The sequence below is a fragment of the Chiroxiphia lanceolata genome, chromosome 4, assembly GCF_009829145.1.
Source record: "Chiroxiphia lanceolata isolate bChiLan1 chromosome 4, bChiLan1.pri, whole genome shotgun sequence".
In the NCBI taxonomy this organism is placed as follows: domain Eukaryota; kingdom Metazoa; phylum Chordata; class Aves; order Passeriformes; family Pipridae; genus Chiroxiphia; species Chiroxiphia lanceolata.
This window is the reverse complement of record NC_045640.1, coordinates 39632185-39645199: the sequence shown is the minus strand read 5'-3', so window position 1 is coordinate 39645199 and position 13015 is coordinate 39632185. Positions and strand designations below refer to the sequence as shown.

The 13015-nt window shown below is 34.9% G+C and overlaps 1 protein-coding gene across 10 annotated transcripts in view; it reads right to left on the bottom strand.

Moving 5' to 3' along the window:
* Positions 1 to 864: 864 nt before the first annotated feature.
* NEK1 (NIMA related kinase 1) overlaps positions 865 to 13015 on the bottom strand; it is a 46081-nt gene continuing 33930 nt past the window's right edge. For all 10 annotated transcript variants that reach the window (XM_032685166.1, XM_032685164.1, XM_032685171.1 and 7 more), the window contains 10 exons: positions 12782 to 12934; positions 11972 to 12157; positions 11285 to 11405; positions 10989 to 11071; positions 10281 to 10498; positions 8072 to 8226; positions 7030 to 7241; positions 4775 to 4908; positions 4382 to 4514; positions 865 to 2463 (listed from right to left, as the gene is read on the bottom strand). In XM_032685166.1, coding sequence (XP_032541057.1) covers positions 2450 to 2463; positions 4382 to 4514; positions 4775 to 4908; positions 7030 to 7241; positions 8072 to 8226; positions 10281 to 10498; positions 10989 to 11071; positions 11285 to 11405; positions 11972 to 12157; positions 12782 to 12934 — 1409 coding nt within the window. In that variant the 3' untranslated portion in view covers positions 865 to 2449. The remainder of the gene's footprint in view (positions 2464 to 4381; positions 4515 to 4774; positions 4909 to 7029; positions 7242 to 8071; positions 8227 to 10280; positions 10499 to 10988; positions 11072 to 11284; positions 11406 to 11971; positions 12158 to 12781; positions 12935 to 13015) is intronic.

Genomic DNA, 13015 nt, shown 5'->3' with positions numbered 1-13015 from the left:
TTTTCACAGTGCATGGAATATGCCTACAACTGAAATGTTCAACTAATTTCAATAAATTACATAGAGACCAATAAATCATCTTGAAGCCATGTTGTTCTTTATGTCACTATAGTATACATTAAATATGGATTTAAAATTTAAGATGAAAGTATTTCTTTAGCAAACTTATTTACTGTGTCAATTTTAAATTAGCTTTTGAGGGATTTCAAGGATATTCAGTATTGGTTGTCAAGTTTGAAGACTATTGTTAAAAAGCTGCGCACAATCTACACGTATTTTTCAAATCATTAATTGGTAAAAAGCTCTATGTCTGTAAAGCTTGAAGTCTACAGATTATGTTCACTTTTCTTACCAGGAGCAAGCCAGCACACTGCATAAAAAATGAAGAATGTCAATAATAATATTTCAATTAAAAAGACGTAAACATTCCCCCAACCCTTAACTTCAGTAAAACTGTATCACCTTGAAAGAATTCAAACCCATAGAATATACTAGTTGGTATATTTTCTTCTTTCCACACAGTTATTCTATATTCTTTTACATTTAAAAGGCTTTGGGTCCTCCCTTCCTCCAAAAGGGGGGAAAGGTATGATTTGAAAATCAAACCTGAGAAAGGAAATAATGCAGACTCATTCTTTACTAAAATCTTTATGGTGTGTTTGCTGAATGTCATGGATGATGTAGCTCATTAGGATCATCTCTCTGAATAGATTTTGCAGCAGTGAAAAATGGAATGGAAGAGAAGCCTGGTGAAAAGTTACTGGGGGAAGTTAAGAAAAAAGAAACAAAGAAGGAAAGGGAATGAGAAGAGAAGCAGCATAGGACAGAACCAGCACCATTTCCAACAATGATAACACTTTCTCATCAGATGAAGCAAGAGCTGTTTATCAAGTAAATAAGGATATTAAAAAATGTATTAAAAGGCAATTAATTATTATTATGAATTTTATTCTGACCGCAGATTCCCAGGATACCACTGAACTAGAGTAAGTTTGGTCTACCTTTAGGAATTGTATCTGTTTAAAAAAAATAACGCTTTTCAGTCGGCAAAACTTTAATAATGACACAGTAAAACAACTATACAAAAATCATGTACATATTTTGACAGTTTAAATAATAAATATATATATATATATATATATATACTTGATTTTACTTTGTGGAAGAGCAATTTTTGATAGTTTTAGATTGTGACTGGCTGTAGCTGAAAAACACCCAAACCCCTATTTTTCTCCAGTAGGGCACTTGGAAGTTTGACAGTTCATTGGATTTGTAACAAGAGACTTACTGTAATGGTAAACCAGTAAAGTTGTTTCAGAGGCAATGACTGGAAAACAACAGAATACCTAATGTCTGCCTGTATAGTACTGCTTTGACATGAGGAACAAGGAACTGTGGGTCAGAAAAAAGCTGGTTTTGCTTTTGGGGTGGTGGAAACCAAGCTACAATACAGCAGCCAAAAGATTTGAAGTATTACACAGCACTTGGGCCTGCAATATTTCATTTTCCCCCATGGCTGCTGGAGCCATGAGTGTAACAGTAAGACTTTAGAAACAAACTGGAAAACCTCCACTCCTTTCAATTCAACATTATCATCAACTAGATTACAAAATTCAAGACAGCTAAATAACTTGGATTTTTGGGAAGGGGAAGAGGAAGAAAAATAGTGGAAAAAAGAGTTTTCTAGCTCCAAATGGATTTTACAATCTCAAAAAACCCCCCAGGCATTTCTCTGAAGACTTACGTACCAGTCTGCCTTGATTCAGAAACACCATTAAGATATTTCAGATATGACAGAAGCCTTCAGCTTCAAAATACAATAAAAGTGAAATACTTGAACTAGACCACTAGATTAAGATGCTATTAAAATACAACCATGAGGGTCAATAAAAGTAATTTCTTTTATGTAGGTGTAAAGAAAAGCTATTTGAAGTGTGTAAGTGACTAGCTAGATGTGGGTACTTCCACAACACATTAATGCTTCCGATTGCTTAACTGTACCAGCCAACTGCTGATATGACAGAAATTTTGTTTTAATTATAGGTCTCAGTTTTGTAGCAGAATATATACAGGCATTTCTTTCTATATTTCTTTTGGAATTTGAGAGGTTAGAGGTTTAAGGGGGTTTTTTTGTTTGTTTTGTTGAGGTTTTTGGGTTTTGTTGATTTTCTTGGTTGTTGGTTGTTTTTGGTTTTTTTTTTTTTTTTTTTTTTTACATTTTGGGCACCTAGTATTTAAGGGACACATATGCAAATACACACAAGAGAACTCCATAGATATCTCAGTTTTAAAAGGCATGTTTTTTCTCTTTTTCATACAATCAACATTCTTTTTTGAAGTCTTGCCTCTCCTGCCCCATGTTACATTCTCCACTACAATTCGTTATTCAGCTGTGCAGAATTCAGACACTGGTATGTAGTACAGCATTATGGAATTTCCTGAGTCAGGTTTATTCATCATTACCTGTAAAAAGAGGGAGAGAGACAGTGTGAAGAGACACACACAGACAGAAAGTCAAGCTGGGGTTACAAAACAAACTAGAAACCACAATTTAGTAAGCAATAATACAAGAATCCAAGAAGTCTGTCACCAATGAGGTGACCATTACCAAAACAGCCTTGAAGCACTATATGTACAAACATTGAGCATCATGTCATCTTGGATTAGAGAATTTAAGATAGTTTCACCTCAAGTGGCCTGCTTCAGTTAGAAAAATCCTCTTAGGAAAGAGCAATAGAGATTTTTTTCTAACTTTTCTTATTTGAAGAGTATAAACCTTTTGAGACAGAAGCTCACGAAGATGCTTCTGTCTGTCACTGTCCTCTATTCACCCCATTAGCATAAGATTTTTTAATTTAAATGTCTGAAATGTAAAGAACAACTTTTTCTTTCGATTTTTTGTATGCTACCACTGATTTGTAAAAAATAGAATTAATACGGAATCTATTAAAAATAGCCACTTGTTAATCAGCATTTTGCAAGATGAAAGTTAGCTTATTTTAATAGGATTCACTCAGACAACAGCTTATAATTTATATGCCAACATTTTAGCAAATTTGCATCTAAGCCTTTTAGTACTAGTTTTAAAATACCCTTAAGGCAGAGTGGCAAGCAAAAGAAAATGGTGACACTATAGTAACCATTTTCTTCTTGTTCTATATTGCCGGTCCTTTGGACACCTGAAAAATTAACTACTACAATATTTTTTTCAAATTCTGTCATTAAATCCATAAATTGTGGCTGAAAAAAATATTTTCAGATATTTCTCTGTCATACTTCTATAACACAGCATGAAAACAACATGGAATTGATTGTTCTTACCGAGCAGTCCTATATCAGTAGAAAAGAAAAATCGGGAAAACGTAATTTGTATTAGAATTTTTAAAAAATTATTATGTTTTTAAAACTAGTTTTAAGACTTTCCCCCCTCATGTATTTACATACAAAAGCCATAGAAAGCCGTACACTTACTTGACCATTTGTTAACTGCTATTGTAACACATTTGTAAAAGGATTTAAAAGATGCAGAAAGTACATGTTGGTTAACATGCATTTGAATATTTTTTTCAAAATTGAAATATATTAAATAGTGATCATTGCACACATTTCTAAAGCCAATATATGATGCTTCTGATTTCTATAAACCTAATTAGGATTTTAGATTGCCTTTTTTACCCTCTCTCCAGTAAAGGCTTTCATCATTAGAAATCTAAAAATACATAACTGCAGTTAAATTTTTGACGTGAGAGAATGAAAAAAACCCAAACCCACACTCTCACAGATAGTGGTCTGTGTGCTCTTTCCATCTGCCTCATAACCTGTTGTAAGCTACCCAGAGCTCCAAAGCAAGATAAATTCTCTTTATGTATTACTGAGCCACCAACTAAAATGGATGGTATGTACATATCAAGGTTTTCTGAAAAGTGATAAGATAAAGAGCCCAATGAAGTTTTCAGAAAAGCAGTGATACTGCAACCTGTTAAAAGTAGTGTTTTACTATTTTAGCTAAAAGTTCATTAATTCTTAAGATAAAATTGTTTTTAATCCTGAAAGTTTTATTCTAGATTTCCACTTTCCCCATCTGTGTAACTGTTTTACAGAAGTTAAATAATTACGCTGCATCTTTTGTAAGGCAATTATTGTTACAGTTGATTGTACATGTATATTCTGTTAAATCAAAGTGGTCAGCAAAGTTTGCCATGTTTTACTGCAGGAATAAAAATACCCTTTGTGGAAAATTTTAATTAATTTAGCCAATCAATACAACAAAGTACAGATATATTCTATAATTTGTGATTCTATGGTGTTTTAAAAGTATGTAGTATATGACCAAGAAAGAACATAAGACAAGCCATAACTGCCAGGATACAGTAAGATTTACCTTCTTGGTAGGCTCCATCTGCCATTACTAGGTGAAGTATTTTGGCATAGAGATGTTTGTGTTCATTTCCAAGAACAGTCTGAACTATGGTTGAACAAATATCAATATTTTCATCTTCATCTTCAAGTATAGCCTAGGGGAAAGGGTAAACCATGTTGCCAAAATTAAAAGGTTTAGAATCAAATAGTTCAAATTTATTAAATGCAATTCCTGGTTAAACCCAGAGTGTCCTCTTTAATCCACTGGCAAGGCATTTTCTCTGTTAATACTTTAGTGTGTCAAAACAGATTAAAAAACTATAGAAAAAAAACTGAGTCTGCAATAACTGTCACAGCAAACAGCTCTAGCTACTTGTTTCCTAAAATATTTCCCATTTGATGTTATTCCACAAACCTTTATTTTCTCATAAACTTCAATTAATTTATCAAAGCCTATTTCCTGCTCCAGGTTATATCTCAGCTCTTCCAAATGGCTGAAGATACTATCACATTCTTCACATTCACTGGCAATCTCTCCATCACTATTATCTATAAAGAAAGAAAACAACAGTAAAAAACCCTCAGTTTTCCTGCATTGTTAATGTTGATTCTAAGCCCTTAAACTTGATATCCTTTTAATGTGATCAAATAGGTAAGCTCAGGAGCACTGGATGATGTTGGCAGATGTTCTGACAACGTGCAAGAAAGCAGGAACGGTCTCTTACTTGACAGGAAAGAAATTCCGAATCTGAAATGGGAAGCGTCCAGCTACCTCCTCTAAACCCCCACTTTGATAGTTACCCCTAAGGGTATTCAGACTGAAGGAAAACAAGGCATGGTCTTACAGCAGAATTTTATTTAGCAAAGTGGGTCAAGTTCCATCCAACCACTCTGTATACATCTGTGGTAAAACTCATGCAGCCTTGCAGTGGCTGTCCCACGCTAGGGAAAGGAGCTCCTTAATGAAGCAGCTGTTTCTAGCAAAAAATAAGGAGATATATATATATTGCAAATTCATTACTTTCTACCCTGAGATGCACCTTGTTCCATGGAGCAAGTCTAAAGAAACTCAGTACTAATTTACAGAGTTCCTCATTCTTTTATGAGCGCATCTCCTTTGTGTAGCAAATTCAGTACACCAATTAGTGAAATAAGATATAAGAGAGAAATCAAGATAATTTTGCTTATAGGCCACAGAAGCCTTACAAATAGGTTCATAACAGTCAAACATTAGGTAACTTTAACAAAAAAAAGATCTTTTAAAAAATACAAGATAGAATCCCTATGTAAATCCCATTATAAAATTCAAACTGGCTTTGCCCAAGAAAAAATACTTTCTTAAATAAGCATTCAAATTAGGAAAGAACTTATCTACCAGGGAAAAACACAAAAATTCTTAGATTTCAGAGCATATACTATCAAACCTTTAAATAGTATTGCCTGGTAGGTCACAGACTTCATGAGTTAGTATTAGAACTCTACTACTTTCAATTCCTACATATGAATAGTGTAAGGTATAATCCTGACTAACTCATATCCTTGATTCAAGTATCAACAGTCAAGCCAATAAGAAATTATTAAACTGAAAGTTGTATATGGGTTAAAAACCCATTAAGTTACTACTTATCCTCTATCTAACTTCTTGATCCTGAGCAGATTTGGTGTCCAGTTCTGTCCACTACCCTTTTGAAGGCTGGCCTGCCTCCCTCCCTGTCTCTCCCAACAATGAAACCTGCAATTTTTACGGAGTATCATGAATCTAGAAGGTAGGACACTGACATTAAACACTAACACTTGCAACAACAGCAGAATCACAGAAACAGATAGTATTATACGTTATCAGCGTATAACATCGGCACTGTCAAAAAATTAAAGATATTACCTAAGTTTATTTTACCTTAATGTAATTTGTGGAATGTATTATATAGATAATATCTTAAAGGTATATTCACAAACATTCAATTTGTTTAAAATTGTCTTCAATAAAACAAAATTACATAAAAGCTATGTTTTAGATTAGTTACTGATTCTCTACATCTTTTTATACTTGTATTTCTAAATGCACTTAATTTTACAGCAGGAGTAAAATGCTTGTACTTCGACCAGAATTCGAAAACAGAACTCAGACTTCAGGACACTGTTGTGCATATCTAATGCAAAATGCTAAAAGCAGTAATAAATTTATCTGTCTCATTTTTAGTTGGACTGCATTAATACCTAATTTTGGCAAAGGACAAGGTGAATAATTTCATGTTCCTTTTGACTGCTTGTTAAATTACCTAATTGTAATTTAAGCTGGATCCCAGATACTCCAGTCATGTCAATTGTTACTTCTGTTTCACACTTACAGTCATGAATTATTCAAAACATAGGATGCACTCTGCCTTTGATCTTCCTTGAAGACAGGTTTTAGGCAACTAGAGAAAAAGGCACTTACTATCCCAGCCCAACAAATAGCCAACATTTAATTTGCAATATTCAGTGTTGGTTAAATGTTGACTTTAACATTCAGAAAGTCTGAATATTATCTGGATTTTTTTAAGCTTCTGTATAAAAACTATTAATTAGAGCTTTAGTTCATTCTAAGTTTACAAAGCAAAAACATTATTCTGTGTTTGAATTGTTAACATGAATAAATAACTTATAAAACAGGTATAGGAGAAATTATACCTGACTGCCATTCTTCATTAAGTGCACTTTCACTGCTGGGATTATTTTCATCTCCTTCATCCAGCTCAGTACCATTTGTTATGCATTCGATGACATTAGCCTTTAAAGTAGACTCTTCTTCTTCACTAAATTCCTCACTAGGCTGCTCCCTAAGCAATTGTTCCATTGAATCCCGGAGCTCCTGCAAATCTGTATCTGTCTCTCCAAACATACTAAAAGAAAGTGATATAAAGTTTATATAATTAATACTTTACAAGACAAACCCTGTAGAAAGAGCTCATTTCTATTGTTAAGCAGCAAACTGAAAAGCCAATCTAGCTGGAGGGGAAAAACAAAACAAAACAAAAAAAGACAGCTATTTGTGACCTCAGTTCCAACATGACTTGGAATGAGACATGGTCTCATGAAAAGATGCTAAGTCCTCAATTCAACTTTATTAGTAAGAATTTCAAAATCTTTGTATTCATGCACTATTATAGAACCTTGGCAAGTATAATTTCCAATTCAGATAAAAATATGTCTGGAGCAAGAAAAGGAGCTCTAGATCTCATCAGGATAGATACACCAGACTACATTATCCCTGCAGGCTAGCCAAGATGCAGGGAACAGTCAAGACCAGGCTCAGATTTTGAAGCCTCTGAAATAATTTGGGGGACTAAGAAGGACATTCTAATACAATAGTAGAGAAGATAAATGAGCAAGATTCCCAGAAAATACAAAGAAAGCAAATATTCAAGAAATCTTTATTTCTAGAAGAGCAGTAGCCATCAATTTTGAGCTGCTTCACCGAAATATAAGTTGCAGAAGCCAGACAGAATAGCATCTTGGATGGAATTTGGGAAGGAAATTCAGAAAGCTATTGTACGCAGTCCACCCTATTAGCTTCTCAATTCTCTGGAGCAAGACTCCAGAGTAAAACAGGACTGAAACCAAAATTTTTAAAATCTGAGTAAAAACCTCCATGCTGGTATACTGTGTATAGTGTATAACCAATTTTATCTAAGATGCCTGTCAGAATACTTGATAAACTTGATACACTCACATATCCTCAGAATCAGAGGGTCCTTCTTTGGCTTGCTCATCTTCCGTATCATCTATTTCAAGATTATGTTGATGCTGCACATCTGCTACACTGGGAACATCAACTAAAGTTCTGTACAGTTTGTAAAGATCTGGGAGTGAACACGTTCTCAACATCTACAAAAGTAATAGAAATCCTGCTAGATAACAATACTAAAGAGAGTTTGAGGTTACAAAATACTTTAAAATGAGATTTTTTTTTTCTTTTTCATTTGAAGATCAATTTCAAAATAACAATGTGTACAGCAGAGAAAATCTAACTGTTGAAAATTTGACATATTGAATTTTACCTCTCGGCTAAAAGGAAAGCATTCCTTCTGCCTTTATGGGTTACAGTGACTGAAAAGCTTTAGGAACACCAAGTGACATACAGCTCCTGGTTTTGTGTTGATTTGTTCACTACCTTGACAGTTTACTAAGGAAAAGGAACCTTACAGTAGGTAAATAATATATGTGCAATTTTTTTACAATGTATGTATGTCAATCACTTCCAGTTAGACCCACCTTAGACCCATCCTTCCTGACAAAGAAATATCTTTAAAATGACACTTTATTATTTCTCTGGGTTAGTCACTGAAAACAGTAACTTTTGTTTATGGTATATTTCAGCGCAGTTTCACAGCATTAGGAAGTCGTTCAAATTACAATGGTAATTTGTTGCAATGAAAATAAAGAACATGGAAACAAAGCAACTGTTTGCTCAGTGATCTATGAGATCTCTCTTTTAAGAAGTCTAAGAATCCCCCCAAAGTACTAAATATTCACCACAGTATTAAAAAAACCAAGAAACAAGAACTCATCTGCACTAAGAAGCTTTACCAATAAGCTCTGAATACACTCATGGTCATTGTTTGCTCCTAATGAAACCCCCTCAATTTTAATGAACAAAATAGTTTCTTGGCTGCAATTTATACCAGCACAGTGTATTCATGTACATGCTCAAATATCACATCTGTCAGTGCACGGCCAGAATACTACTGTCATCAAAGGAATAATTACCTGTTTTGACCTCTACTATGAAAGTGAAGGAACAATCAAAAAACTACCATTACCCCATATTTGACAGGTATTTTGAAAAAATGCTTCTCTTCCTATTAGCTTACTTCTGTTAACCTACAGACCTGCCTACAGATAGGTCATGAACTCTATCTGCTCAGAAGTATATTTGGGAAATTCCAGAAAGTTACACTTGCAGGTACTGCCCAGAGGCATTGAGTATCCTCTTGCTCCAGCCCAATGAGGAAAGGGAATGTATTGCCCTCTGTCATTAAGTCTGCTGCAGAAGTAACAACACTTCTGTTGCTCTTCTCCAAGCTCTCTGCTATTGTGTGGAGCCCATTCAGCATTGCAGTAACAATTCTGTGACAAATACTTCTGGCCAAAACACATGCAAAATATCTAGTAACAAGTGACATACTGAAGCACTTCATATTGATACACTGGAGAACTCCATTATAAAGTACATCCACTACTTTGCCAATCTGATAAGGGTACAAAGAATGTTCATTTTCCCCCCTGCTCATGAGTTAGGTTTTCTGTAATCATTGTCTGGCTGCCAGTTAAACAGCTTCATAAACTAAGGAAGTTAACAATACACTAACTCTTGAGAAATGAAAATGAAAGTCATAAATCTATTTACAAATAGATTCCACCATCCTATGCTCATTTCACAGACTGTGAGCTGCCACTCAACCCTATGTAGCTTGTCCTGCTGCACAGCCAGAACCTGTGCTAGTAGGTTAAATCCTATAGGAAAAAACCCAATCACTTGGCTGCCAGATACCTTTGCTGACCTGTTCAGTGATTATGTTTATGATGGCAAGGTACTGATAAGCCAAAAAGCCTGCACAAAAGGGAGAAAGCAGACAGGGCAAGTTAGGAATTTCTTCATGAACTCCCTCAGTTATGGCTCACAGAAGTGATAGCATTCCTCCACAAACACTCTGAACACAGAATGCTGAATGGTGAAACCAGAGACCTTCACTGCTGCGTTAGACCTGCTGATACCATGAGCACAGTGCAGTACAACTACAGGGCAGACATGGCTACACCAATACAAACACCTGCTGAAACAGTTATGACATCTGTTCTGACCTCACCCAGCTTCAATAAGGAAGTAAGAATAATACTAGAGGAAAAAAAAGCATTTCTTTTTAGTTTTTTAAACTTGCCTTTGGGTCGTTTGCATCAAAAAGTCCTGTAGAAAGTCCAATCAACAATGAACTTTTGCCTTTATTTTTTGCTGGTGATATGGAACGTGAACGAGGTATAAAAGGCTCTTCCTGTGAAGACTGGGCTGACAGAACTGGTGAGGCTGGTGGTACAGCTGTGGGCTGTATTACCCTCTGGAATAAGGGTTCAGCTTGCTGAAAGTCACTGGAACAAGTTTCTGACGTGGTAAAAGAAAGTTTGTTACAAATCCAAAGATATTAAAAACCCAAGGCTCTTAAGGAAAAGGTTTAAAATTAATAATTCATTAATGATTAATTTATTCATTAAAATGAATAAAACTAACTAAATTCTCTGTATAATTAGGGGGAAAACCAGATAGCACTTTAACAGTATTAATTTTTTTTTTATTTTTTTTTATTATTTTAAAAGGCTGTAACATTCAGTAACTTAAGTATCAGTATGGGCCATTGTCCTGTTCATCTATACATTGTTTAGCTTTATTGTTACTTTTTTTTTCCCCTAAGTGGCAAACATGATATCCGCATTTTGTCTTCCCAATCCATCAGAAATTTGCTTTTTAGAACCAAGACTTGAAGAAGAAAATGAAAACAAAACATTGCTCTTCTGGGTTTGAAGAAGTGAGAAGGGATGGCTCAAGTACCCCATACTGCCAGTCACAGTAAATGGAACAAGAGGCTTCAACTAACCTCCTGGAGCTTCCTTTTGTGTTTGCACCTTGTCAAGTGCTTGTTTCTCCAAAGCTGCCTCATTTGTTCTGTCACATTGTGCCCTATTATAGAACACCACATCAAGGTGAAACAACTTGTAAAACATAGTCATTAGTCTACTGAAAAAGTCACTAAGTGCAGTAAAACTAACACAGCAGCAGGCGATGAAGCTTTAGCTAAGCTTAATACTTTAACACACATATCTAAATAAAACTCAGTTAAAGCTCAGTTGTTTGAACTGGGTAGAGGGGGGTCAGAATAGATAGGATACTTACGTATCCTCTTTCTCTTTTACCCACACTTCATTAACAGTGATGGGAAATTCTTTACTCTCCTTACTCTGGTGCTTTTTATCTTCCATTTCTTCCAACATCTCTGCTTCCAAATCATCAGGTTCTAAAATTAATAAAGTCATTTACCTCATTAAAAATTAATCCCAACCAAGGAAAAAGATGGGAGAGTATACATCTTAAGATTACAGTTAAATCCTTCAGCTTTAGTAATTTTCTGTATTTTGCAGAAACAGCTGAAGTTTTGTTAGCTTGTAAGTTTGTTTCTGATACCAGAAGAGTATCTGAAAGCTCCAATGAACCATGCCTTCTAAAAACATCAGTAACATTCCCTCAGACATCAAAAGGATGCTGGTATCATACGAGGAAAGATTCCAGCACAACTGATACAGAGAAACAAACCAAAAAAAGGTCAAATCAGCAACAAAACATTTGAAGCACTTCAGAATTCCATTTGTACTCTAGAGCTTTCTATACAAAAAATGTTTTTGGAAATTTACAAAATACATTAGTGAATCAAATTACAACACAAGTATAGAAAGGACCTTGTCCTACATGAAAGGTGTTAATAAAAAACTGCACATTGCTTATGAGAAGATATGAAAGTATACAGGGTCATCACTTGAATTCTGTAAACAGATTGTAATTAGAATTACTCATGAAATTACTTACCATCTAACGTAATAGGTTTTCTCTGCACTTGGGTAGGTGCAGGTCTTCTAGATTCTTCTGTTACAGTCACAACAGACTCTGTGACACCAATGGGTACTGAAGACTGAGCTCCAACAGCAGAGAAAACCTTGTCTTCCTTCTCCTCTGATGAAGACTGGTGATCTCCTTCAACAAGTTCTGCAGTACCTAATGGAAAATGATTCTATTATTTAAACAGTGCTTTGACACAGTTGGATAATAAACTACAATGTGGCTTATAAGGTAAGTTGAGCATTTTTGTTCCTTTAAAGGAAAATAGAAAAGTTTGTGTGCTTTTATTATAGCTATTATAAAGAAGAAAGCTAGAAATATTAAAATTTGAATTTTACTTCCTACGTTATCATTAGTACAAGTTTGTATCTGGAATAAACATTAAGTCCTTTTGTCCTTAGAAAAAAACAAAAAGAAGGAGTTGACAAGAAAAAAAATCGCCTGGTATGGTAAGCCACCTGCTGACAAGAAGGTTATAGGACCTATCTAATACAATACTCAGTTGATGACAACCTTTTAAAAAACAGACTTGTTGCTATCAAAAAGCAAAGTCCAAGACTTCTCAGCAAAATTAAGATCCTTCCCTTTCAGCACATCCTTTATTATTTCTTACCACTTCACTGAGTTTGAAATATTTTGGGGTCATCCAATAACAGCCTGTGCTGACATTTAGAACTGAGGCAGAAGTAGAATGCAAGTGTGAAGATAAGAATATGCTTCTATAACTTCAAAATTGTTCTCAGTAGATAAACTGGCAATCTGGCACACAGCTGTGCTTACCATTTATTACATCTTGTTCCTCAAGTGTGTCGGTTTGCAGCTGCAACTCTGCTTCTCCTAGGATCCTCAGGACTGAATCAGTAGGACTCTTGCCCCAGACTTTCCTGTGGGGTTCACCAATATCTAACTTAATTACTTCCCCCAGAGTTTGACCTGTTGGGACACAAACACAAATACAGAAACTTTTATAAATTAGGATATAGAGCAACAAAGAAAAAAAAGCAAAAGAAGTTT